Source organism: Ursus maritimus, unplaced genomic scaffold, assembly GCF_017311325.1.
Source record: "Ursus maritimus isolate PB19 unplaced genomic scaffold, ASM1731132v1 scaffold_13, whole genome shotgun sequence".
Lineage (NCBI taxonomy): Eukaryota > Metazoa > Chordata > Mammalia > Carnivora > Ursidae > Ursus > Ursus maritimus.
Genome location: NW_024423675.1, coordinates 20,044,780 through 20,069,999, shown reverse-complemented (window position 1 = coordinate 20,069,999; position 25,220 = coordinate 20,044,780). Strand labels below are relative to the sequence as shown.

The window sequence follows — 25,220 nt, the reverse complement described above, 5'->3', positions numbered from 1 at the left end:
ACTCTTAAAGGCAGTCTTTGGTTTAATGGCTGAAACGACTGCTATGTGTGTTTTCTAACCAATTATTAAATATAATTCAGATTCTAATGAATAGATCTACAAATCTGTAATACTTTAATATAATTTCTTTGGTTAATGGGAAAATTCAGGGTTTAATATGTAGTTCATGAAAGTGTAATTAGGCCTTTTAGCCTGGTAAGTATTTATTCCACTAAAATATATCTGTTCTTTTCCATGAATTAACTTTTTAAAAGTCTAATGGATGTAGGAAAGCCAGTTGGTCAGGAGAGCAGCTAATTTGAGATTTATTTCCTCAATTTCAAAAACAAGAATATGAGGCATGATTTCCTTTCTCAAGAAATGTACTATGTTCGAGACAAAATCCACCTTTATCCCTACACTTTGCTTCATTCCTGTTCTTCAGACGTACAATATTGCCTTGCCAAAATTGCCTCAACAGCCTTGCTAACTCATCTCCCTGCCTCCAGTTTTGCCCCTTGCAATATATTTTTCTAAATTTTAGTGAAATGCAAATCTGATGTGTTTCTACTATTTAAAACTTGTAATAACTCCACAGTAGACTTAAGAATGAAATTTACATTCTTTAATGAAGCTTGAACAAGGTCCCTCCTTACTGTTGATCTTTTACTTGAACTCTGTCACTGTCCATACCACCCCTACTTCCAGACCAAATAAATTTCCTTTATTCAGCTCTCCTGTTTGGGCCACTCTCACTCTCTCTCCTGCCTTTGGGCCTTTGCACATGCTGGTTCCTTTGCTTAGAACTCTGTCTCTACTCTCAAGCCTTCCTTCCTGCTCCCCTACCCCAATTTTCTTACCAAGCCTCTCCACCAATCCTCTAAGCCCCAGCTCAGATGTTTTTCCTTCAGAAAGCCTGTTTTACACCACAGCTTCAAGTCCAGACTCTCTAATACATCATAGTTCTCAGCTCAGATAAAGTCATTTGACACCACTCTGCTTTTACATAGGTATGGCAGCTCGTTCTTGAGAAAATTAAGAATTGAGACCATTACTGATAATGACATGCAAAAACCTCACTTTGATACTGCTGAGTAAGTCTACCAAAACATTTTTAGAGGAAAGGAAATATTTCAGAATCACTACTACTTCTTGGATTAAATAATCAGGATTAAGTAGCAGACTTTATAAAGTAACTGTTGGCCCATAATGATAACCTATGATAAATATCAAAAGCCTAGTTCTTTCCAATTACTGTTCTGTGCTCAGGCTTTCTTTTTTTTTTTTTTTTTTTTTTTTTTTTTTTTTAGCAGATGTTTATTACATGCCATGACATGCCTAGCACAGGGGGTTCATTAGGAGAAGCACCTTCAGGACATCTGGCCTACTCAAGAAGTGAAATCTATTACATACTTTTTATTGAATGATTTGAAACAGAACATTTCCAAAAGTGAAAGCTACACAGTAATATTTGCAGGTAAATACATTGGTTGGAATTCTTGGTTACCGCAGATTTATTTGGAGGCAACACTTTTATGTTGGAGAATAAAGTAACTAATTCACCATACTGCTCTATTGTAAAGGGCAGAAATTAGTACTCTTTGAAGAACTTAAGTCAGTCTTTATAGAGACCAGAAAGGAATCTTGACATCTAATGACTTAAATGTCCTCAGTAAACCACTGAATTAGAATATGAGCTAAAATTTTTTTTCTTTTTATGTAAGGCAGCATCAAAACAAATAATTAAACTGAAATTTTCTGGGGGAAAAATAATCCTAATTGCAGTTTCCTATACAATTTTACTGTATGCTTCAATAAATATTTATCAAGCTCTAAGGATCAAACCCTATCATATATATATAGTCTGCAGTTTTGATTTCCATTTAATTATTTTAAACCATTTTTGGGTTAGCTAAATGCATGCATTTCCCTTGCCTCTCATTAAAAAAATAGAAAGTTAAGCATTTTCCATTTTGCAAATGACATTTTAATGTCACAAACAAGGTTATGCCCTACTAGACAACTAACCCCACTGTTTTATCCTTTCCAGAAAATAAAAATCACAGCTCAACTCTTATAGAAGCAGAATGATCATTTTCACATACTTCTCTCATTATCTAGCAGTATGGCTCACAGTCTCATATATCAAGTCCATTTATGTTTCCAAGGTATTCATCTACAACCAGCTTATCTTGGAGGGTATTGCTGCAAATTGGATGATTTACTGGGTTTATTTTTGCTGTTTGTTTGTTTGTGACTGAGTGGGCATTTGATTATACTGTTTGCTTTTGTGGCCGCGCTCAGAGGGAGAGGGCTTGGAAGCCTCTGTAGCCTTTTCTTTTATGTTAATATTAACCTAAAATTGCTTTTCTTGACCAGTAAAAAAATTTCACATGCTTTAGCAATTTGTAAAAGCAGTGTATGAGAACATACAGATTTCTCTTATTTATCTGGAGAAAATAAAAAAAATAACCATTTTAACCTGCTTTTAAAATATGGTATTTGAAGAGCTGTAAGAGTAACTTATTCTTCTCTGAGACATTGTAACCTCACTTCTAAGACTGAAACTTATTTGCGTTTAGGAGTCCTGGCCCTGTGACTGTCAGTTTTTATTGATTTAAACTGGGCTTGTTTCCTTATGTCAGAATGTTCCAACTTGTTTTTTCCTAACCCGAACATGTAATCTTTTGAAAACACAGGAGCGAACATGCAAAAGAGAGATCTTATTTAGAAGTTGATTTTTAAAAGAAGTTAATGAACCTTGTAAGGAAATAGTGTTAACACAGGACTTGAGAGATTCGTGTTCCAGGTCCAACAATGTCAGTTGTTTATGCTCCTTTATAATCTATATTTTCTCAAGTTCCTCATCAGATTTCAGAGAGAGAGAAATTCTTTCTTTAGAACCCAGGGCACTTATGAGAGAACATTAGAAATTTTAGAGCCTTCGAATATACTTGCGAAGAAAAAGGAAATTCAGAGATTGCTACCAAGGCTTATTATCTGTGTAGGACAGTGATATTCTAGTTTGCACATAGCTTACCAAAACTAATTTTATATTGAATATAGGTCATAGTCCTGTACTTGTTCCAGCATTCTGGACCCATTCAGATTTGTTTGGGCATTATGAGAAAGGACGAGGGAGATTTCAATATATAAAATGTAAAGCGAACTTGTTTCTTCCTGGTGGTGTCAGGGTCAGCATAGAGGTTGGTTGCTCTTTCGCTGAACGTAAATGAATCCGAGCAGGTGGAAGGAGGGCAGGCTTTCGGCTGCCGATGCTGGGGGAGAGGCACATTTGCCTTTCACTCACGCCTAAGGGCTCGAGCTGCACCTTCCAGCCATAGTGCCAGCCGACCGAAGCCGTGAGATGCGAGAATTAGCTTCTGGGGGGAGCTCGGATGCTCGAGGTTGTTTTTCGCTGGGCCGCGTCAGACCGCCCACCAACGCCCGCCCCTCCGCGCCAAGGGGACGGGACTCCGCGGCGCCGCGGGCCGGCATTGGCGCATGCGGCCGCCGTGCAGGCGGAGTGACGGCAGGGGCGGGGCGGCGCGGCTTGTTTGTCCGCGCCGCACCACCGCCGCGGTCCGCGCTGACTGAGGCGCTGCAGCCCGAAGCTCGGCTGTCGGGTCAGCGCTCGGCTTCTCGGCACCGCTGCGGTTCTTCTGCACGTCCGCAGCGGTCCCCGCGCCGACATGCGCCTGGCCACCACAGCGAACGAGGCGTACACTGCCTCGCTGGCCGTCTCGGAGCTGCTGGGCTGCAAGCAGTGCGGCGGAGGCCGCGGCCAGGACGAGGTACCCGGGCGAGGGGCCGGGCGGGCGGGTACCGGGCAGAGCTGCCTGGGCTGCACTGAGGTCGCGACGCCTCCCCGCCTTCGTACCTAACAGCTGCGGAGAACGCCCCTCAGGGAGGGTGCGTGCCCCTGGAGCAACCGCCCGGCCGGCCGCCCTGCCCGGCGGGGGCGTCTCGGGCCGGCCCGCGCCCCTCAGGTGCAGGGGCGGCCTGTGGTGGGTGGGGAGACGGTTTCCATCGTGAGTCGGCCCTGGGCAGAAAATGCTGAGGCTGGCAGAGACAGCTGCCTCGGTCATTTAAATGGAAGTCTCCAAAACGTAAATAACGTCTTCTGTGCAAGTCTCCACAAGTCAGAACCGAACAAAGCTCTAGTCTTACGTTAGAACAGCCTGTGGATTTTTTTTACCTTCAGCGTCTTGTCAAAACAGATTATCAGTGACACCCCCCCCCCTTTGCCTCCTACTTAAAAAAGGAAAAAAATACATTTGAGTCAGTTAAAAGATCCTGTTGCCTGGAATACGTATGTTCTGCCAGCTCTATGACGTTATGCAGTGGTCACCCTTGTTTATTAACCATCCCTTTTGTGTCTGAAATGGCCTTCAGAAAGCTGTTCAATCATAACATTTTGTATTTTTCCTAAGTGGTTGTAAATAGGGCCCCATCTGAAAGTTACTAATAAACCTAACTAAAATTTGAACCTTTAAAAGGCTCTTAATTCAAAAGGTAACACGGAGAAAGTAGAGAAATAGTAATTAAAATTTGAATTGAAATCAGAATGCTGTGTTGCCTTAGTTCAAGAAATCTAAATAGGAAGTAATTTCTCTGCAGCTTTGCTCACGTAAATGACTCAGTTTTAGTGTTTATAGTTTTCATAGATGGAGTCTACATTGTGAGTATACTACATATATTCATGTAACTTTAAATGAAGACAGCTTCTCATGAGGGTTGTAGAATAAACTTTTCTAGATTTTAACATTCAAAGGTACGTAATATGCTCCGAATGGTTTACAGATAACAACCTAAAAAAAAACAAAACTTGTTGTTATAACTGGTTCTTTGGAAACTTTATCAAAGAGAGAAAACTGTGTGAAAGTGTTGAAATAGCATTTATGGTGTCTGTTTGCAGGTCATAACAGATCTTTTCTCATTTTGAGTAGAAGTGATCCCCAGTCATCGTGCTTGAATAGATCTGTTATTTCTGGTGGTATTTGTGTGCAGAATCCTGGTTCTGGCCCAGATCTAGAACCTCTAAATATAGCCATGTAAACTGGAAGATAAAGAGATACGTTTTAGCTTGCACATTGATTACAGTGCCTGTGGGATTATGTTGAGGAAACTAGGAAGCGCCTGTAGAGTTGTATTTTATTTTTAACACATCCAACATGTGGGAAAATAAGTTAGGAAGTAGTGCTTTATAGGAAAACTTCACTCGACCAAACAATAACATGACTCTTTCAAATAGCAAGGTTCCATAGTGCTTTAAAATAAAACACTTTTCAGGGATGGAACTCCCGACTAGAGTATAGAATACAAATGGCTAATCAGCCTTACAAATCTAGTAATTAGAATGTATTTCATAGAAGACTGGATACTGGAAAAAGAGGTACCTGAACTTTCAATATTTCTAAGTTCCCAAGTAGAGTTAATGACAATTTTAAAAGAAGCACCAGTACATTTGTTATAGCAGGATTTTTTTTTTAAATAACATTTCTACATCTCTTCATTTCTATTTAAAATTTTTGAATGTCAGAAGGCTAGCACCCATCTATAAGCAGTGATTCTCTTGAAGAAGGTAGAGTGGAGTAGAGCTTTCACATGTTACACAATTTATTGTTGCCTTGTTGAAGTGTGTTTCAAAAAGCACATACTGCTTTTGTAATTTTTTTAAAATCAAAATTACTGTCAGTATTGTGGTTATTGGTATAAAACATCTAGACAGTTTTTTAAAAGCGCCTCAAGTGCATGAGAAAAATCATTCAAATGATCTAATTATATTTACTTTTCAACTAGTTTTACAAGTGGGTAGACACCAAAAGTCAAGAAATGCTTTTATTTTGCATTTGTGGCAAATCATTCATTCTTTCACTTAAGGATATTGCTATAGATTCATAAATATATCTTTAATAAATTTAGAAATTAGAATTAAAACAGTACCTTTAGTGTACAAACACTGATTCACACAGTGATACAATATGTATATAGTCTTTCTGTGTTACTGTCAACATTTGCAAAGAATTTTCATATAGTGAAAATTAGTGTGTTCATATTATACACTAATGAAGAAATAGATCTGTGTCAGGGATTTGCAGCAGTGTTGTCATGGCAGAGGCTGTTGCTCTTTTTCAAAATGCTGATTAGGAGGATTGTTGAGAGAAGAGAACTGTTAGTTCCCATGTTAGTTTTTCCAGCCACACCTTCACCAAGAGCCTGTGAGGTTTGTGCTGTGATTAGCATCTACATCTGCTTTTTAAACAAGGCCATTTGCTGTTGGCAGTTCTGCCTCTTGGTGGATTGGCCAAAATTTGTTCAAAGTCTGCAATTCATTTTCTTTAACAGCTACAGATAAGGCATAATTGAAGTAACCTTTAGGAAGTTATGAAATGCAGTTAGTTTGGCTTATTGAAGACCTGCAGTGCCTTTTTTAAATCAGTACCTGCTAGAAAATAGGGTAGTAACTAATTTTGTCATGTTGACTAGGAAAAGAAGTGTTTTAAAAATGAATTTTCCAGAAAATTGAAACTTTTAACCTTTTAGAAACCAAGGATACTACTGTATGACAACAGTGGTATCCAAAAGGACCTTTAAGGTATCAAAAACTCTTAAAGAGGCTCAAAAGAGTAATAATTAAAGACACCAACTCTGGAACCAGATTTCCCAGATTCGACCTCTACTCCACCACTCACTAATACTAACTGAGCTAGGTACTTGATTTCAAATTGTGTACATGTATTTGTAAAACATTATATGTAATTATTTTGTATTTATAATTGTTATATAAATATTATATATAATTTGATATACATAAAAATATAAATCATTTGTAAAATGATCTCCTTCCTACCTAAATCTGGACTAGGATAAGTTGGAATGGAGTCTTAGAGTTCATTGTGTCATATTCTTGTATCCCTCTCATGTACCTAGTCGATTAAGAAAGAAAAACAGGGGACAACTTTTTGAGTCTAGCCTTTTAAACATAGGAGAATAAATTGATGTGAGTCTAGAACACCACTCATTCCCATTTTATCAGTCCTGATCACCTCTTTTTGGGAAAGACTTGATTTTTTTAAGTATATGGGTGACTCCCTTCTCCCCTCCCCCCAGTCTTTTCTTTCACTTGCTCTCCTTTTCCTTCCTTCCGGTTCCCTTTCTGCTTTTAGGGATTGGCACAAACCTCTCACAGCCTCTTCAGCCTGGTAGGAGATTGATCCAGGTAGTCTGAGTGTGAGCTGGGTAAAATTCTATTTTACCTGAAACTATCCTTAAGTAAAATACGAAATTGAAATCTCAAATATCAGAGACTTTTCCCATTCCTTTCTTCAGTTTTTCTACTTTGTCTCCAGCTTTCTTGCCAGACTGTTCCTCATCAAAGAGTGAATGTGACCTTAGCACTAAGAAGTTATTAGCATAATGGGTCTGTCATTCTCAAGAATGTCTGCTTTTAACTAACATCCTGCTTTGAAACACATAGCTTTTCATTCTAAAATAATAAATTTCTAAAGGAACCAGGAAGGAAGGTTTTGCCCATTGAGGGCAAGGAATAGGGAGACAGTGATACCAACATCACCACTAAATTTGGCTGTAGCGGTGGACTTTCACAGACTTGAGAATTACATAGGACCACTGGGAAAGATCCTTGCCATAACTACAGGAAAACACTCCATTTCTGAAACATTGATAGCCAGTTTCTTGGAATTCTAAAGGTATTCTTTTATGATAGTTCAGTATATTTTTGGTATAGAAACAAAACCAAATAATATAATTGAACCTCTTTGTTTCGAGGCCCATGTACTATCAGTCTTGTTATTAAAAATATGTGTGTGCCACCCACATGTTGCCGTAGTTGTAAAATAAAGTCCTAGAAATGGAATTGCTGATTTTTCCCCTCTCCTTATAGATAGTAACATAATACATACGTATTATGCACTTTGTTCCCCCCACACATACACACTATATGTATAGTGTGATATATATCTTGGAGATCTTTCAAAGCTAACTCATGTAGAATTGCTTCATTCTTTGTAAGGACTACATGCTATCCTAGTCTATGGTCATACTACATTAAAACAGTACTGTTGAGCACTTAGGTTGTTTTATGTCTTGTATTATTAGAAACAACGTTGCAATGATTGTCTTTTTACATATGACATTTCTGTGAGTACCGGTTAACATTTAAGATGAAATTGTTTACTCAAAGGATTTCTGACTTTCTAATTTCATTATTACAAATTGCCCTCTATAGGTTGTAGTAGTTTATACTTCTTATATATTTCTTGATCTTATTTCCTCACACTTCAGAACACTCCCATCAGAAATGTGTAAGTAATAAATGACTATTTCTCCACCTCCTCTTCAGCACAGCCTGATATTAAACTTTTTATCTTAAGCAATCTTGTGAAAAAGAGTATCTCAGTGTAGTTAACTTGAAGTTTTATTGTGAGGTTGATCGTTTTTCAGCCATTTGTATTTCCTTTTCTTTGAACCGTCCATGTCCTTTGTTCATTTTTCTATCAGGTTGTTGGGGGTTTTCTTTCTGATTTGTGGAAATCTTCATGTATTCGAGAAATTTAGCCCTTTTGATATAGGAGTTGCAAATATATTTTGCAGTTTTCTGTTTGCTTTTGACTTTTTATATGTTTATTTTTCCCATGTGAAAGTTTTTTATGTCATCAGTCTTCATTTTATAATGTCTGGGTTTTATGGCATTCTTAGGCCTAAACACTCATTCCATGAGTGTTTTCTTCTAGCCCTAATGTTTTCTTGTTTTTGTTTTTACACTTACCTCTGATTTATTGTGGAGTCAAGTATGATTTATGGTTCCAACTTCACTTTTTTCTGAGTGGCTATCTAGTTGTATCAAGATTATTTGTTGAATAATCTATTTCTCCTCCTTTTGAAATGTTACCTTTTTATATACTAAAGCCTCAAGAATAGTAGTGTCTCTTAGGTATAAAATGAATAATAACCCCTTGAAATGGGTGTTTTCCTAAAATGCATTTTATTTAAATAAGATAGTGAAGAAATGAGAAGGAATAAATACTGATTTTAACTTTAATGTTTTGCCCAATATATTTTGCTGGAAATCTATGTAATTGGATCAGAAATTCAGCATTAGAAAGGCTAACAGAGTCATTGTTTTATATAAATGGCTGCATTTGTGCCAAGATGATGTATTGAATAGCAGGAATGTGGCGTTTTTTCTTGCATTTTTTATACGCTATTAAAATCAAGACATGCACATGGCCAGACCAGTGAATTGAGTGCCTCCGCTAATGAAGGGTAGAGTGAGAACATTGTTATGTTCAGTCTAAGTGTGGAATAACCAGAGTAAGACATCACTGGCTTCCAGTACATGGCTATTTGAATTATATTTCATAGATTTAGTTGGCAAGTATAGCCTACTTTGAATCCGAGTCTTAAGTTCTCCCAATAAAGATTTTCTTCAGTTTTGTCCTGCATGCTTAATTTTTAAAAATCCATTCTGCTCAAAAGGTTTTCATCCACTTGGACCAGATTTTTTGAATTGCTGCCACATACTCATCTCTGTTTGCTAACCCCCCCTTTTTTTTTCTTTGAAAGGAACATCCTGAAGGACTTTTGGAAGCAGTAGAGTGTAGAAATAATATTTGTATGTAATTATATAAGCAAGGGTTAATATTTAGATGTGTAAACTCTAGAAATTTTTTTGGTTTTTTTCCGAAATCAGATTGATAAGACATGAGCCCCCCCCCAAAAAAAAAAAACTTATTTTATTTCTGTAGCACTCTGTATTGGGGGAAAAGATGAACCCATAATGCTTTTAACAGTTTTTGTTAGCCACATTATACTGTCACATAAAATATAGGATTCTAATAGATTCTAAGTACAGGATTTTAGATTCACTATGTCAAAGGGCCGAAAACCTTTATTTCTTAATTAGTTGAGCTTCTCCAAATTATAAGAAAGTTGATAACATTATAGTATGTAAAAAATTTAAAGCAAACTCACAAAATTAGTTTCTCTAAGATTGTTTTACTCTGCCACAGAGAAAATATGCCCTGCAGTACTTTCTCTTTTGTGGATTTAAGTAACTACTTTCTATTTTTCATAGTATTTCTTATTGTGAAGTGTTATTATAGATGTAATAATAATTACACTCTTTTTAGTTTAAGACATCCAGGTAGAAGTTAGGGCTTTTTCATTTCCTGACAAGATACACAGGGATTGATGTTTTGGTTGGTTGAGTTTTGGATGTACAAACACATTGGTCTTATTTTGTATCACTGACAATCCACAGGGTTGGTTGCTGTGTGCTGAACTTTCTGTTCTAGACTTTCTGCCAAGTACTTCATGCAAAACTCTGGTTTTAGTGAAGCAGGTTTTATTGTTTTTAGTTAGTCATATTATAAGCTCTTGTCAGCTATGCGATGCAAACAGAGGAGTTGGTATGTATATATGGCAATGAAAACAAACCACCAAAACAAGCCTGTCTCTGTTCCACTGGTTGTTTTTCTCTCCCATTCCTGTAGCCTCAGTTCATGTTGTTTACTGCTGGAGGCCTAAGATGGTGTAATTTTCTTTTCTAGGAACTTGGAATTAGAATTCCTCGACCACTAGGACATGGACCAAGCAGATTCATCCCAGAAAAGGAGGTACGTTGTTTGTGAAAGTACATAGTGAACCGTATGCTTTTAAGGAAAAGCTTTCATGACCCACATCTTGGCATCTGAACAACTGTTGGACAACAACGTGTTTTACGCAGAGTTGATCACAGTTAATCATCATGCTTTGGCAGTGACTCTGTGGGATTAGAAAGCTGTTACAGTCATGTTGATTTCTAGTATTTCATGATGCTTTTCTAACACCCATATTTAATCAAGGAAAGGTGAGACTTGTTTTTGACCAGTGATGCTCCAACTCCTTATATTTCGATGTGCAGGTGTATGCCCATAAGCTGAGTCAGTCTTGACCATCTCCACAGACTGGTATCAATGCAAGACTGGATCTTTAATTCTAAATATGTAAAAGCTGTTGTGCTTTGTTTTCAAAGATTGTTTGATATTACCTTTGGTTCTCCTTAAATGAGCAAGACTAGGCGTTATAAGGAAAGGGGAAAGGCTTTAGTGTCTGTTTGCAAGCTCTGCAGATTTGATCATCTAAATCTGCTGCTTTGCCTGGACCCTGGCCAGGTCTGCAAGCCGCCTATCTAGACGGCCTTCAATGCTCCACCTTTGTCGTTTATCTCCTTCTCCACAATATGTGACTCTTTATTCTTCTATGCTACTACCAGTTGAGTTAAATTTTCAGAGTTACAACATCCCTCTCAAGTCAAATTTAACCTGCTTCTAGATGATACTTAAAGAAAATAGGTATCTGCTACATTCTAACACTAATTTACAATTTATGTAACCATGGTTTTCCTCTCATTCATACAGATTCTCCAAGTGGGGAGTGAAGACGCACAGATGCATACTTTATTTGCAGATTCTTTTGCTGCTTTGGGTCGTTTGGATAACATTACATTAGTGATGGTTTTTCACCCACAATATCTAGAAAGTTTCCTAAAAACTCAACACTATCTACTGCAAATGGATGGGCCATTACCCCTACATTATCGGCACTACATTGGAATAATGGTTTGTAAACATTAAGTGAAAAATTCTTTGTCTCCTTTATTAATCTTTTTAAGAGATGATTAATGCTTTAAACACAGGGATAAAAACTTATATTCTGACTTCTTATTGGATTCCTGTTAGGTAGTATGTGGTTTTCCTCTTTCTAAATAAGTATACTCTCAAGTGTAACAGTAAAAAAATATGTATTTATATACTCTTGAGAACCATTTTCCATTAAATGAGAATAAAGAAGAACACAAGATCTGTTCCACTATTAAAAATAGTTCACATTGACATAAGTGGTGCTACTCTTGTTCAATTTGTAAATTATACTCCATTATTTTATGGTTGGCACCTTAAATGAAGTTTGTTAATCTGAGGATCTGAAAGTTGTTATATAAATACAATTTCTAAGGCTCAGATACTTTTATCAGATATTTTGTTTGTTCTTGGGATATTTCTGAGGTGCTTTCTATGGTATATGTGATTTTTTTTAATGTTTATATGAAACTGCATTTCTATAGTTTATGGAAAATTTGCAAACATACTAATCAAAAACTTGCTGTTTTACACATCATAAAGGAAGATTTTAATATTTATAGTTAGATTGATCTTTTTGTTTTCTCTTAAGGCTGCAGCAAGACATCAGTGTTCCTACTTGGTGAACCTCCATGTAAATGATTTCCTTCATGTTGGTGGGGACCCCAAGTGGCTTAATGGTTTAGAGAATGCTCCTCAAAAACTACAAAATTTAGGAGAACTTAACAAAGTGTTAGCCCATAGACCTTGGCTTATTACCAAAGAACATATTGAGGTAAGTAGAAGTAAGGTATCTAGGGTGTTACTTAGAGTATTTTTTAAAAATATTTTTTAGAGCAGTTTTACAGAAAAATGGCACAGAAAGTACAGAGTTCCCATATTCTGCTGCCTTCAGTCCCCCCCCCGTCTTTCCTATTAACATCTAGAATTAGTATGGTATATTTGCTGTAATTAAAGAATCAATATTGATATATTAGTATTTACTAAAGTCTGTAGTTAACATTAGGGTCCACTCTTTGTGTTGTACAGTTCTATAGGTTTTGACAAATGCATGTCATCTATCCACCATTACACCCCTCTGTGTTTCACTTACTCATCTCTCTCTCCTTCCCCCTGAGCCCCAGCAACTACTGTTTGTTTTACTGTCTATAGTTTTGCCTTTTCCAGAATGTTACATGGTTGGAATCATACAGTATATAGCCTTTTCAGATTAGCTTCTTTTACTTACCAGTATGCATTTAAGATTCCTCCATGCATTTTCTGGGCTTGATGGTTCATTTCTTTATTACTGAATAATACAATGTATGGAGGTACCACAGTTTGTTTGTAAGCCATCTTGGTTACTTATAGTTTTGAGCAATTATGAATAAAGCTGCTATAAATATTCACATACAGGTTTTTTTTTGTTTGACAAAAGTTTTCAACTTGGATAAATAACTAGGAATGTGATTGTTGGATTGCATGGTAAACCTATGTTTAGCTTTGTAAGAAACTGTGAAACAGTCTTCTGAGGTGGCTGTACCAGTTTGCATTCCCACCAGCAGTGGGTGAGCATTTCTTATATCCTTACCAGCACTTGATGTATCAGTGTTTTGGATTGTAGCCATTCTGATAGGTGTGAAGTAGCATCTTGTGTATCTTTTTCAAATGGCATTTAAACTCGTTCCTTCTGGTTCTGTTTAGTAGTAGAATAAAGGTAGATTGACATTCTCTAAAAGTAACTACCATGCAGTAGAAATTCTTAAAAATACAGCATATTTTTGGGCTTATCTTTCTATTTCATAGAACATTTAGATATTATTACATAATTGAAGCATCTTATTAAGATTTAAGATTTGAATATGATTAATGTAGTGTCTATTGTATTGTCTGGTAATGCAAAATTACAAAAGATTATAAAACAGTTATGAAGCAGAAGGGATACAGATTTGTAAGACTGAAAAATCGTAGACTTTACCTTGAGCATAATTTTTTAAATAAATATAGTTTGATTTAGGAATATTCAGAGTCAAGTTGTTCAAACTACTGTCTTTAAAATTCCTTGAGAAAGCTTGATGATAGAGAAAAACACAGACATATTTTACATAGTAGCTTTCACTTGAAATACATTTGGATTGAGACTTTGAACTAACAACAGTTAATGCATTTATAATCCAGCATATGAAATAGGATGCATTTTACTTAAAAGCAGCTGCCCTATTACATTTTTAAATCAGGATTTCAGAAAATCAAAATAATGGAAGTGTCATTATCAGGTTATATTAAGCTTTATTTGTAAATACATAATCCGTAAAAAATTATTTTAGCAAGTTCTGGGTTCTACATGTCTCAAATTTTAATTTTACTCTAGGTTTTATATAGTGACTAATCCTGTTTTAAATAAAGATGAACTATTCACTTTTACCAACACCATAACCCAGTATATAAATATGTTCTCATTTTTTTTTCTTAAGGGACTTTTAAAAGCTGAAGAGCACAGCTGGTCCCTTGCAGAACTGGTACATGCAGTAGTTCTCCTCACACACTATCATTCTCTTGCCTCATTCACATTTGGCTGCGGAATCAGTCCAGAAATTCATTGTGATGGTGGCCACACATTCAGACCTCCTTCGGTTAGTAACTACTGCATCTGTGACATTACAAATGGCAATCACAGTGTAGATGAGACGCAGGTCAACTCAGCAGGAAATGTTTCGGTAAGTATTATCTGTTACAGGATCATCGTAAGACTAATCGCAGTAATTGCTATTTTATTATTTTTTTCATGTGACTTCTTAGAAGACCCACCCTGTGAAGTCCATAGAGATATTAGGCCCCTCTATCTAATCATTCAGCAAGTTCCTCTAAATGCCCAGCACTAGTTTAGTGCTAAGGGATGTATAAAATTTTAAGACCCTCGAGTAATTTCAGGATCAGGAGCCATCAGCATGTGCCCCATCAGAGCCAGCTAGTATTGGATGGCGCTGCAGTAAGGGGAGCCTGAGACCATGCAACTTGGTGGTCCAGGACTCCCTGATGCTGATCATTCTTTTCCTTCCTTTTGCATAAAAGAAACAGGCTGGTTTCTTAATTATCTTTCAGAAGACTTAATCAGCCTTTACCTGGAAATTTCTCCTTTTAAAATTTTTTCATGTTTAACTTGGCACAAATATATATAAAAGTGAATGTAAATTTATTGAAATGTTTCCTATTCCTTCTCTTCTCTGGCTTTTATATTTTTTCTCAATTTTGTTATTCCTTTGAAACAGATTAAAACAAATTGAATTTTCTCTAAACAGGTTTTAATTTCCTGAATATGATGAGTCAAAATTCCCTTTGCATTCTTTTGCTATAGTGAAACTTTAGTTCTTTTTCCAAAGAGAAATCACAGAAACAGCATCACAGTCTTCTGAATACTTTGCATAGATTTTGTAGGTTATATTATTCCTTTGAAACAGATTTAAACATTTGAATTACCTTTAATGTATATATTTGACTGTGGGCAAGTTACCTAACCTTCCTGAGCCTCTGTTCTTTCATGTCTAAATAAAGGTCAAACACAAGGTTGAGGTTTAAATGAAATGTCTATAAAGAAGTGAAAGGCTTAATGCAGCTGGCATTTGTCAGGTCCTAAATAAGAAGTAGCATTTACATATTGTGAGATTAGCACATAAGGGAAATATTTTTCCCAGAGTTGATCACTGCCTTGCTGACAGGGTTCAAGACCATCAGTTTCACCCTCTGTTGAGCTACCTGGATTAATGTTATAGGCCCATCTATACCCACTGGTTATTTATTAAAACAGAGGGGTTATGAGATGGTGTAAGGGGGAGTATATATCAGTTGCTAGGATGCTTGGAGTTGGATTGTTGTCCTTCCCCACCTTTGACTTAGTACAAAGCTAAAGAAAATAAAGGGTTGGGGGTGGGGGGTGTCTCACAGCGCCTTTGGAAGGGCCAGAACTTGCCTTAAATCTTCCTCAACCAATAAGCATTTTGTCTATTAGTGCTTGAGAGAATTTGAATGTAGGATGGGTTTAACTTCTCAAAAGGGAAAGATATGTACCACTTTTATATATATAGTAGTACATGAATATGCCTTGTTTCATTATAGAAAATTCCAAAACTTGTGTGTGTGTGTGTGTGTGTATGTAGAAATGCTTTCCTGGACAGCAGATGAATGAGCAGTACCTTTAGTTGTACATAGGTACAGTTGGTACTGTGTATGTATGTACTCTGGACTACTTAGAAGTAGGTTTTTGAATATAACAAGTCAACTTGAGTTACATTTTGGGGAATCGGTTCACTACAAATTGTGACTGTAAACATTGTACTGTAAATGTTTTGTAGTTTTCCTCCAATAAAATTTTTGGGGAAAAGGGTAAAAAGAAAAAAATAGCACAAGGCTAAGAAAAAGTACTTGACTATTTCTAGGTATCCCTCTGTTACATGAGATAATAGTAAAATAGTAGAAATTTAAAATTTCTCTCGTAAAGTCCTCATTCTCAGGTGTCGAGCTGGCTATTTTAAAAGGTTTACACCCCATACTGATGGCACTTGTCAGTGAGCTGATAAAGTTTATTCTGCACGTACGTGTCAGATACCTGACTCAGTTCTTCAGATACAAATGCTAAAAAACCAAAAAGAATTTCCTCATAGATATTAACATTTTAATATTAAAATGAAATGCTTTTTTTTTTTGCACTAACAACTTTAACAGATTATTCAAGGAGCAAAAGAAATACACTTTCCTTTTCCTCTTATTTCACTGTAAATCTATCAAATTGTCTTTCCCAAAAATGCTTAAAATTTGGGCTACTTTAGAAGGAAGTAGATAAACAATGTAGATAGTATAATGAAAGATAATGTGAGTTGACAGAAACCTTGATTGTTTTGTTTTGTTTTTAACCTTGGGTCAGTCTTTTATGCAACATAATCCTTTTCAGACCTTTTTTATTTGGCTACCAACTCTGTCTCTGGAGTAATTAAGGAGATGTATGTACCAGAAGAATCTTCAATACACCATAGAAACACTTTCCAACACAATATTGTGAGAGAAAGTGCTTACTATAGGGTATTTTGGTGTAACTGTTAGAATAATATGAAAATATAAAGTGCTAGTAGGACAGACTGTCTCTTAATATAGAATTATCCTGACAAGCTTTCTGCAACACATGTCTACTATGTGCCAGGTACTATGCTAGGCTCTGACTAGATACTAGTAAATTAAACAGACAGGTCCCCTGCCCTTATGAAGGTTTGGTCTGAGGGAGGCAGGCATTAAACCAGTATCATGCAGTAACAATACAAATTGTTATTTGGTGCTCTGAAGAAAAGGCAGAGTGCTGTGTGAGAATAGGGTGGCAAGGTTTAGGATGGGGGATAGGACAGGAAAGGCATGTAAGCTGACACCTGAAGGACCAGTCAGTATAAGCCAAAAAAAAGAGGATAAGAGTAGGGGAAAGAACATTCCTTGTAAAAGATACTTATAATGGGGAAAACTTAAGCTTTGTATTTGAACACAGAGATTTGAAATTGGAAGATACCTTACTATCTCTTTATTAAGATAAATTCCACAGACTTGATCCCACTTTCATAGTAAGGATGCAAGAGTGTGTGTATATATATATATATATAAGACCTTACTACAGATGTTACTGCTGTAGTCATCCCAGAAAGTGACAACTGCCAGACTCATTTGCAGAGGTCAGGTGGAGAATTCCAGCCCTGTAAGGACAGTTTTCACTCTTAATTGGTAAATTAGAGCTGATTACTGTAATTTGAAGATGATAGACACATGTTGACAATACGCCCAACGTGCATTGGTGATCCAAAACCGCTTATACTTTGTATCTTATTTAACTGAGCAGTTCTGTTTATATTGTCAACTAGTTTTAAATTTTAATTCTTAAAACTTGGCATTAAGAGTAAGATATTATTACTAATTTTATAAGGTAAAAGTATGAGTTCTTAAAATAATTTTTATTTTAAAATCTGCATGTCTATATATGTCACAGGCCAAAATAATTCCATTTTTTAATCATTCATGTACTTTAAAATCATAAGATCTATTTTTCCTATATTCTGTTAATTCTGTTTCACAAGAATTTGTATCTTAAGAGAATTTTAAAATTTCATACTTTTGCTGACACATGTAACATTAATTGTATTTTTTCTCTTTAGGTAAGTGATTCCTTCTTTGAGGTTGAAGCCCTCATGGAAAAGATGAGGCAGTTACAGGAATGTCGCGATGAAGAAGAAGCAAGTCAGGAGGAGATGGCTTCACGTTTTGAAATAGAAAAAAGAGAGAGCATGTTTGTCTTCTCTTCAGGTAAAAGCAATCATTACATAGTCAACAAAATTTCTGTTGCTCACCAAAAAGAGCCCCACTTTAAAGAACTTAAATAAAAGTTTTAAAACATCAATCCAAATATGTTTTTCCTTTTAGAGAGGCTATTATTGCATAGGTATTCCTACTTATAAATAAAGCAGGCAACCGAGAAAAGGAAGTTTTAGTATCAATAGCACTAGACTAAAAGAGGACATTTGAGTTTTAGTACTAAAATCACTGCCAATAAGCCTTGTGAATGCTGTCTTTTTCCTCTTTAAAATTAGGAAATTGAGCTCATAAAGCCCTAAGGTTGCTTTTCAGCTTTAAAATTCAGTGATTTGGGGCGCCTGGGTGGCACAGCGGTTAAGCATCTGCCTTCGGCTCAGGGCGTGATCCCTGCGTTATGGGATCAAGCCCCACATCAGGCTCCTCCGCTATGAGCCTGTTTCTTCCTCTCCCACTCCCCCTGCTTGTGTTCCCTCTCTCGCTGGCTGTCTCTATCTCTGTCAAATAAATAAATAAAATCTTTTAAAAAAATAAATAAATAAAATAAAATTCAGTGATTTGTGCAGAGGAGCTCTTTATTAGACAACTAACAACAAACTTGAATCCGTTATGTTTGGCCTTTATATACAGGCTTTAGGATTTAATATTTAAACTAGGCAATTTAAAGGAAAAAACGTTGAAGTGTCTCAAAATGTATTTTGATAACAGAGTGGGATAAAGAGTATATGTGTTAGAAGCACCAAGTTTCCTAATAGCAAAGAAAAAATCAAATTTGTATGAATGAAGGTTGGATGTTATCTTCTTTCTCCTTGAGGAAAAGTTTTTGTTTCTATTTTCTTTAGACAATCCCAGAAAGGCTTAGAGCAGTTCAGGAAACATTGTAAAAATGATTCATCATTCCAGAATTGTTTCTAGGACCTCCGAGGTGTGTTAGAGAGATCGTATTATATATTGTAGGACATTAATATTCAACCAGAAATAGTCCAAGTGCTAAAGTATAGAGCATAGATGATTTATCACCATAAAAATTATCCTAAAGCGTGTTCAAACTTTGTGTACATTCTTTTAAAGTAGAGCTCAAAATCTAAAATTGGGAGTGGGGACGCAGAGGGTATATGAAGGAGAGCAAAGCATAGAAAAGTCACCCCATGAATATTTTTTATAACAGAGAATCTTACTACATTCCATTTACTGGATAGAAGCTATTTCTCTTTATGGTTTTAAGACTTTATTTTAGTTGATTACTCTGTCTGAGAAAGGGTTATCCTATTTTCCTTGTTATAGGTAAAATGAATTTTAACTAGCATCTTGTTTTTGAAAAGCTTTCAGTGGCTTTTTTGTTTAATTATTTCAGATGATGAAGAAGTCACACCAGCAAGAGATGTATCTCGTCACTTTGAGGATACTAGTTATGGCTATAAGGATTTCTCTAGACACGGGATGCATGTTCCAACATTTCGAGTTCAGGTAAAATTGTGATTTACTGTTATGTACATGATGGGTTAGAAATATGTCAGTCTGACCTACAATAAGAAAAAGTCCCCTAGATTTGAGAATTACAAAATGTTGCAGAAAGAAATAACTTTTCTATGTCAGGCAGTTCCCTTAAATAGATTTATTGTATTGTTAAAGTTCATAAACCAGTTGATCAGAAATCAAAACACATTCATCCATAAAACTAAATTACAATAGTGGGTTAGGTTCCCAGATAGTGTGCTAAAACTCAAGTTCCTAATATAGCTCAACAATGAATAATAGCAGCATGTAATGTATAGCACTGGTTTTTCTCCCCCTTTCCTATTGAGCCCCAGTGTTCAAATGAGGCCCTGACATGCACCAGGCCTGAGTGACCGGAGAAATGTCCCCAGCAACTCAAGTATTATATATATGTGGGTGGAAGGGAAAAAGATGAAAAAAATCAGAAGTGAAAGATGTGCTTTATTCTTTTTAGGGAGATTAAGTTTTTTTTAATTTGGGTGAGTTCTTACAGATAGCATAGAAAATAAATCATGACAATTACAGTATCCTAATTCCCTTTAAAATATGTACTGAATGTTATTTGAAGCAATGAGAATTTTTGAGGGCTTTAAATTTAAGCCTTGGGAGGATTCACGTAAATGTTATTCTAAAATTACTTAGCACTTATCTCTTAGAGTGAATAAAATTAGTGATGTAGGGAGTAGAATTATTGTTGGTAGACCCAGTTTCTTTAGTTCCCAAGTCACTAACTTTGAAGTATACAGTAAAAGTTCCTCAGTACGACTGTGTATATATTGAGTGCATGGAAGCTTAGGGACCTAGTTGTCCTCTAGGATACCAGGCTCCTTCTTTGTTTTTGCTTGGTAGGAGGCACTATGCTAAAAGTGCTTTGCAGACATTTCTCAGGGGCAACAGTAGCTAATAGTCTCTGGTTCCACAGTAAAAGTTGAGAATTATCATTTAATTAGCAAATATTTATTCTGTGCTCTAAGCTTTGTAAGGCTGCTTTCAATCCAATCTATTAGTAGAAACATACTGCAGCCTAAGTGTATTTTTTAAATAGTCTATTGTAAAAATAGAGAGGTAAATATTTAATTCAGATGAGTTGATACTCCACCTTCCTCAGTTATTGTGAGGGGCTAATGTTAATAACTTATCAGAAATATGAAAACTTGAGACCTATAAGATTTTATTTCTTTGCTCAAGTGATAAAGATGGTGTTTACAGGGACAAAAATTAGGCACAAGGAAGAGTTATAGAGTATTTCTACTTGGTGTATTGTAATTGTGTCATGAAATATAATAGAATTGAAGATTGTGTGGACTGGAAATTTTATGGAAGTTAGGATTTTAGAGATTTAAATGGTCCAGAAGCATGGGCATTGTAAAGCAAAGGAGACTGTAGGCAGTAATTGAGCTTAGGTTGAGAGAGTGAGGGAAGGGATCAAAAGAAATTGGCTGGGCTGCTGAGTGCTTCAAGCAAAGGATTCCTACTTCTGGTTAATGGAAAGCTAGTTTAAAATTGGTCAGGTTTGTAGGTTTTGGGACCAGAGTGATAACATCTCAAAGAGGTGTTCCAGGAAAATTAATATGAGAGCAACATGGTAGTGTAGGGGCTTACTTATAGCCTGAGGTGGAAAGAAAGGAAGCAGGAAGATTTAATGGAGCACAACTAAGAAACTTAGTTGACAGTGCTCAGAGAAAGGAGGTAGGAGGAAAAGAAACGAGTGGTAGTTGTTTTGAATTAAAAATTTACAGAATTTGAGGACCACTGGAATAGCTGCAGTGATGGAAATGGAGAGAGGACTCCCAAGATAGGCCACCCCTTTTTAGCTTCCAGAGGCAACCTATGTGTAAGAGAGAAAGAATTCCACTGATTTTTAAACTCACTGAGTTATAAAAGCTTTGCATACTGCAGTATAGAAATTGAAAACATCAGATTGTACTGCAAGTGAAGCTGGGAGCTAGGACGCACTAGAAAGGCAGTGGATTCCAACTGGATTCCAGTAATCTCACCACACGACAGAGCAGTAGACCTAGAACTATACTTGGCTACATTATTCACATTTGTTCTGTTTTCTGTATTTAGGACTATTGCTGGGAAGACCATGGTTATTCTTTGGTAAATCGCCTTTATCCAGATGTGGGACAGTTGATTGATGAAAAATTTCACATTGCTTACAATCTTACTTATAATACAATGGCAATGCACAAAGATGTTGATACCTCGATGCTTAGACGGGCTATTTGGAACTATATTCACTGCATGTTTGGAATAAGGTTAGTCTGTTATGTTTATAAAGAAATATTTTCTTTTGGGCTAAATTATTCAGGTGCTTGGAACACACACGCACACAGATGCATATATACAAATACTCAAAACCATCCCTTCCCCAGTAGCTTATTTTTGTGCTGCTTATGAACCACTGTCTCCTAGCTAGGCAGGAGAGAGAGTTAGGGACATGGACAAGAGTTACATGACAGATGCCTCCAGGGAAGGGGAGAGCAAACAAGCTGGTCCTAGAACATAGAGGAGAAGTTTGTCACCAAACATCTTTGGTATCATCTCCTTCTTGGAATTTAGTACGCTTATCGTGCCCTCCTAGCTTCTGAAGAGTACCTACTCCTGTGATACATCATCAAAATGCAAAACGTTCATGTCCTGCCTGTTAGGTATTCAGCCGTACTATGCTATATAGGAAGCGCAATCATGATTGGTGTGTGTGTGTACACACACACACCACCTTCTAACATATACACACAAACTCCATACTAAAGGACTTTCTGATTATTTTAGCTGTAAAATCAGGCTTTCTTTTGCTATTCATTTTATCAGTGACCAGACTATTGACTCAGCCTCCAGAATAGTAGAGCCAGCTTTGCAAGAGCTTTTTCCTTTTCCACTGCAAACAAGTAAGAGACTTCAGTCCCTGGTTGTTCTAGAAACCATCAGCCACTGGGGCAGAGCAGACACTGGTGCATACAATCATCTCAGCTTAAAGCAGAACAGCCTATCCTAAGTGTAGACACTCTGAGGCCATGTGTAGATCATCCTTCCCTCTGGAATAATCATCTGCCAACCCCCCACCATTTTTTTCCTCATCTGATCCCAGAAACTCCTGGAAGCATGAAGGAAAAAAGGGATAATTATAATTGTTTTCATTTACATAAGTGGATTACCATCTATATATCATTGCAATAGTAACCAATAAGAAATATTAATTTGTGGAATTCTTAACTTCAGCAATACTGAAACTGTTTCTGCAGTTTCTCAGTGTGTTTGCTTCTTTAGGATTATAAATATATACTGTTGCTTGGGTACTGGCAAATTTTCTGTTCATCTCCCTAACTTCTCTGGACAGAGCTGCCCACACAGAGAGGGAAGAAGAATTTACTACTAACTTATTTACTATTAATTTACTATCCATACTGTCATAAGAAAACAGACTATGTTGAAAATATTCTTGTTTTGTCTTTTAACAGATATGATGACTATGACTATGGTGAAATTAACCAGCTATTGGACCGTAGCTTTAAAGTTTATATCAAAACTGTTGTTTGCACTCCTGAAAAAGTTACCAAAAGAATGTATGATAGCTTCTGGAGGCAGTTTAAGCACTCTGAGAAGGTAAGTACCTATTGTGGTTTGCTCTTTAACTTAACAGTGATTCTCATTCTCCTGCACCTAATCTAATGGCCCTCAAATCCTTTCCATCCCCTCTTCCAATCCAGAGAAGAACATTCCTGCACGTCTGTCTCTGGTATCCCTTGGAAGGAATCTCATTATAGTGTTAGAGTAAAAGAATAAAGACAGGGAAGACAGGTGGCTGGCCCCACTTCAGAAGTGCTGGCATGGCTGTCACTGCTTGGGAGAAGGAAGACCATTTTGCAAGAGCTCTTTTTTAATTGCTTACAGATAGAAATGTTTGGTCTTTGAGCCATCTTTTTAAAATTAAGTTATTAAATGATGACTTGGCAGGGAAGTTGGTATTCTAATAAAGCCATGTGTAGATTTTCCGAAATGTAACAAACTTCCAAGAAGAGATGTGATCAGATATAAATGTAAGCCAAATATCTATCCAGAAAGAACATTAGATGGCTTTCATTTTGAGGCAGAGTCAAGACTTCTGAGTTGTTCAGTAGCACACAGAAAATGTACTTAGTTTGGGGGTGTATTAGATGCACTGAAAAACTGATTGGGAATGCTTATAACCCTGCCTTACGTAATGTTGTGTTTTATATTCAGGTTCATGTTAATCTGCTTCTTATAGAAGCTAGGATGCAAGCAGAACTCCTCTACGCTCTGAGAGCCATTACCCGCTATATGACCTGATGCCTTTCCTCCATTAAAGATAATGGAATGATCAGCAGATATAGTCTACAAGGGGATGGTACCAAGCCCCAGGACCAATGGTAGATAAAAGAATTCAGAAATCCATTGTGCCATGATTCCTTTAGTTTATGCTATGTTACTGTGGAAATACCACTGCTGGCACGAGCAGTGAATGCTTGGCAGCTTTCAAGTGTAGAGCTGTGAAGAAGGGCTGCCGTTCACAGTATTTTGCTTTTCGACAGTACAAGATGCTGTGTAACTGTTTTAATACAGCAAATAGTAACTCTCCAAATCCTGTTGCTTTTATGTTAAATAAGATAACAAGAATTGGAGCATGCAAAGAATGGGACTTGGATAATGACATAAGCTTTTTATACATAAAGAATTTTAGATCTTGGTGCTGCTATTATTTCTGCTGGTGGAATGAATAGAGTGGCTGTTCCAGTTAAGCTATTAGTAATAAAAGTGAACACTGCTACTATCTGAGCCTACATACCTAATTTGTGTGGTTTCGAATTAAACTTGCATATGTGTTAATTTTTTTGCATCTAAAAAAGCATAGAATTATTACAGCTCGGCAAAGGCCATTTTGATGGTAACAGTTCATTTCTTTCATTGGATGAGTTAAATTACAATGGCATTCTTAAAGAAAGAGTTTCTTCAAAAAGCAATCTTAAATGAAAGTGTATAAATTATAAGAAAAGCTAGCTATCTTTTGATATGCTGTTTCCCAAGATTCTCTGACACTGGAGGGCAGCTGTCTTGTGCAGTATTTTGTTTCCAGCACTGAAGTTGTGGGAAGTGTTGCTATAGACTGCTGCGCAGTCCCAGGTGCATTCTGCCCCTCTGCTCCGGCCCGCCTCATGGTCCCCACTTTAAAGATTGTGCAGCTCTTTAAATAATAAAGCTGGAAAATATTTTTAGTCAGGTTATCAAATTTGATTGATTTACAAAAATGCTAACTTTGAAATGCAAAAAGATTTGAAAAGATGTATTAAGTATACTTTGTATTCTGGAAGTGTGAATTGCTTTTGAAGTCTGTCAGTATTATTGGTATTTTTCAATAAAGAATCATTTTTTCTCCAATATTATGTGCTGTCTCAAGCTCTTAAGTAAGTCATGACTTCACGATCAGTTACCATTCTATTTACTTTTATTAGCCAAGTAGATTCACAAATAATGCTGTAATCAGATGAGACACTATTAATGTCCCCCCCCCATTTTAAAGGTTACAAAGAAGAGTGCACCTTCATAATCTTATCTAAGACTATTTTATGGCCTCATGCCTTGTCCCTTTTGGACTGAGATGTTTTAGAGTTCAAATAAGAATTAATAGAAACAAAGGACACTGGGCTGTCTCAGGCCCAAATAATTGATCTGTAGACCTGTTGAACCTTGCCATATAGGACAGTGCACTCAGGTTAATATTGAATGTAAGCTAGAATGAGAATTGTTGGGGGTGCCTGGGTGGCT

At 36.5% G+C, this 25,220-nt stretch overlaps 1 protein-coding gene across 1 annotated transcript; it reads left to right on the top strand.

Annotated features, from left to right (window-relative positions):
* The first annotated feature begins 3,548 nt into the window (after positions 1-3,548).
* On the top strand, positions 3,549-24,833 carry SESN1 (sestrin 1). The gene is made up of 10 exons (XM_040627609.1): positions 3,549-3,773; positions 10,554-10,619; positions 11,403-11,603; positions 12,214-12,396; positions 14,075-14,317; positions 17,783-17,930; positions 19,291-19,403; positions 21,504-21,694; positions 22,898-23,042; positions 23,661-24,833. The coding sequence occupies exons 1-10, from the start codon at positions 3,672-3,674 to the stop codon at positions 23,745-23,747; spliced, it is 1,479 nt and encodes a 492-aa protein (XP_040483543.1). The 5' UTR covers positions 3,549-3,671; the 3' UTR covers positions 23,748-24,833.
* Positions 24,834-25,220: the final 387 nt, after the last annotated feature.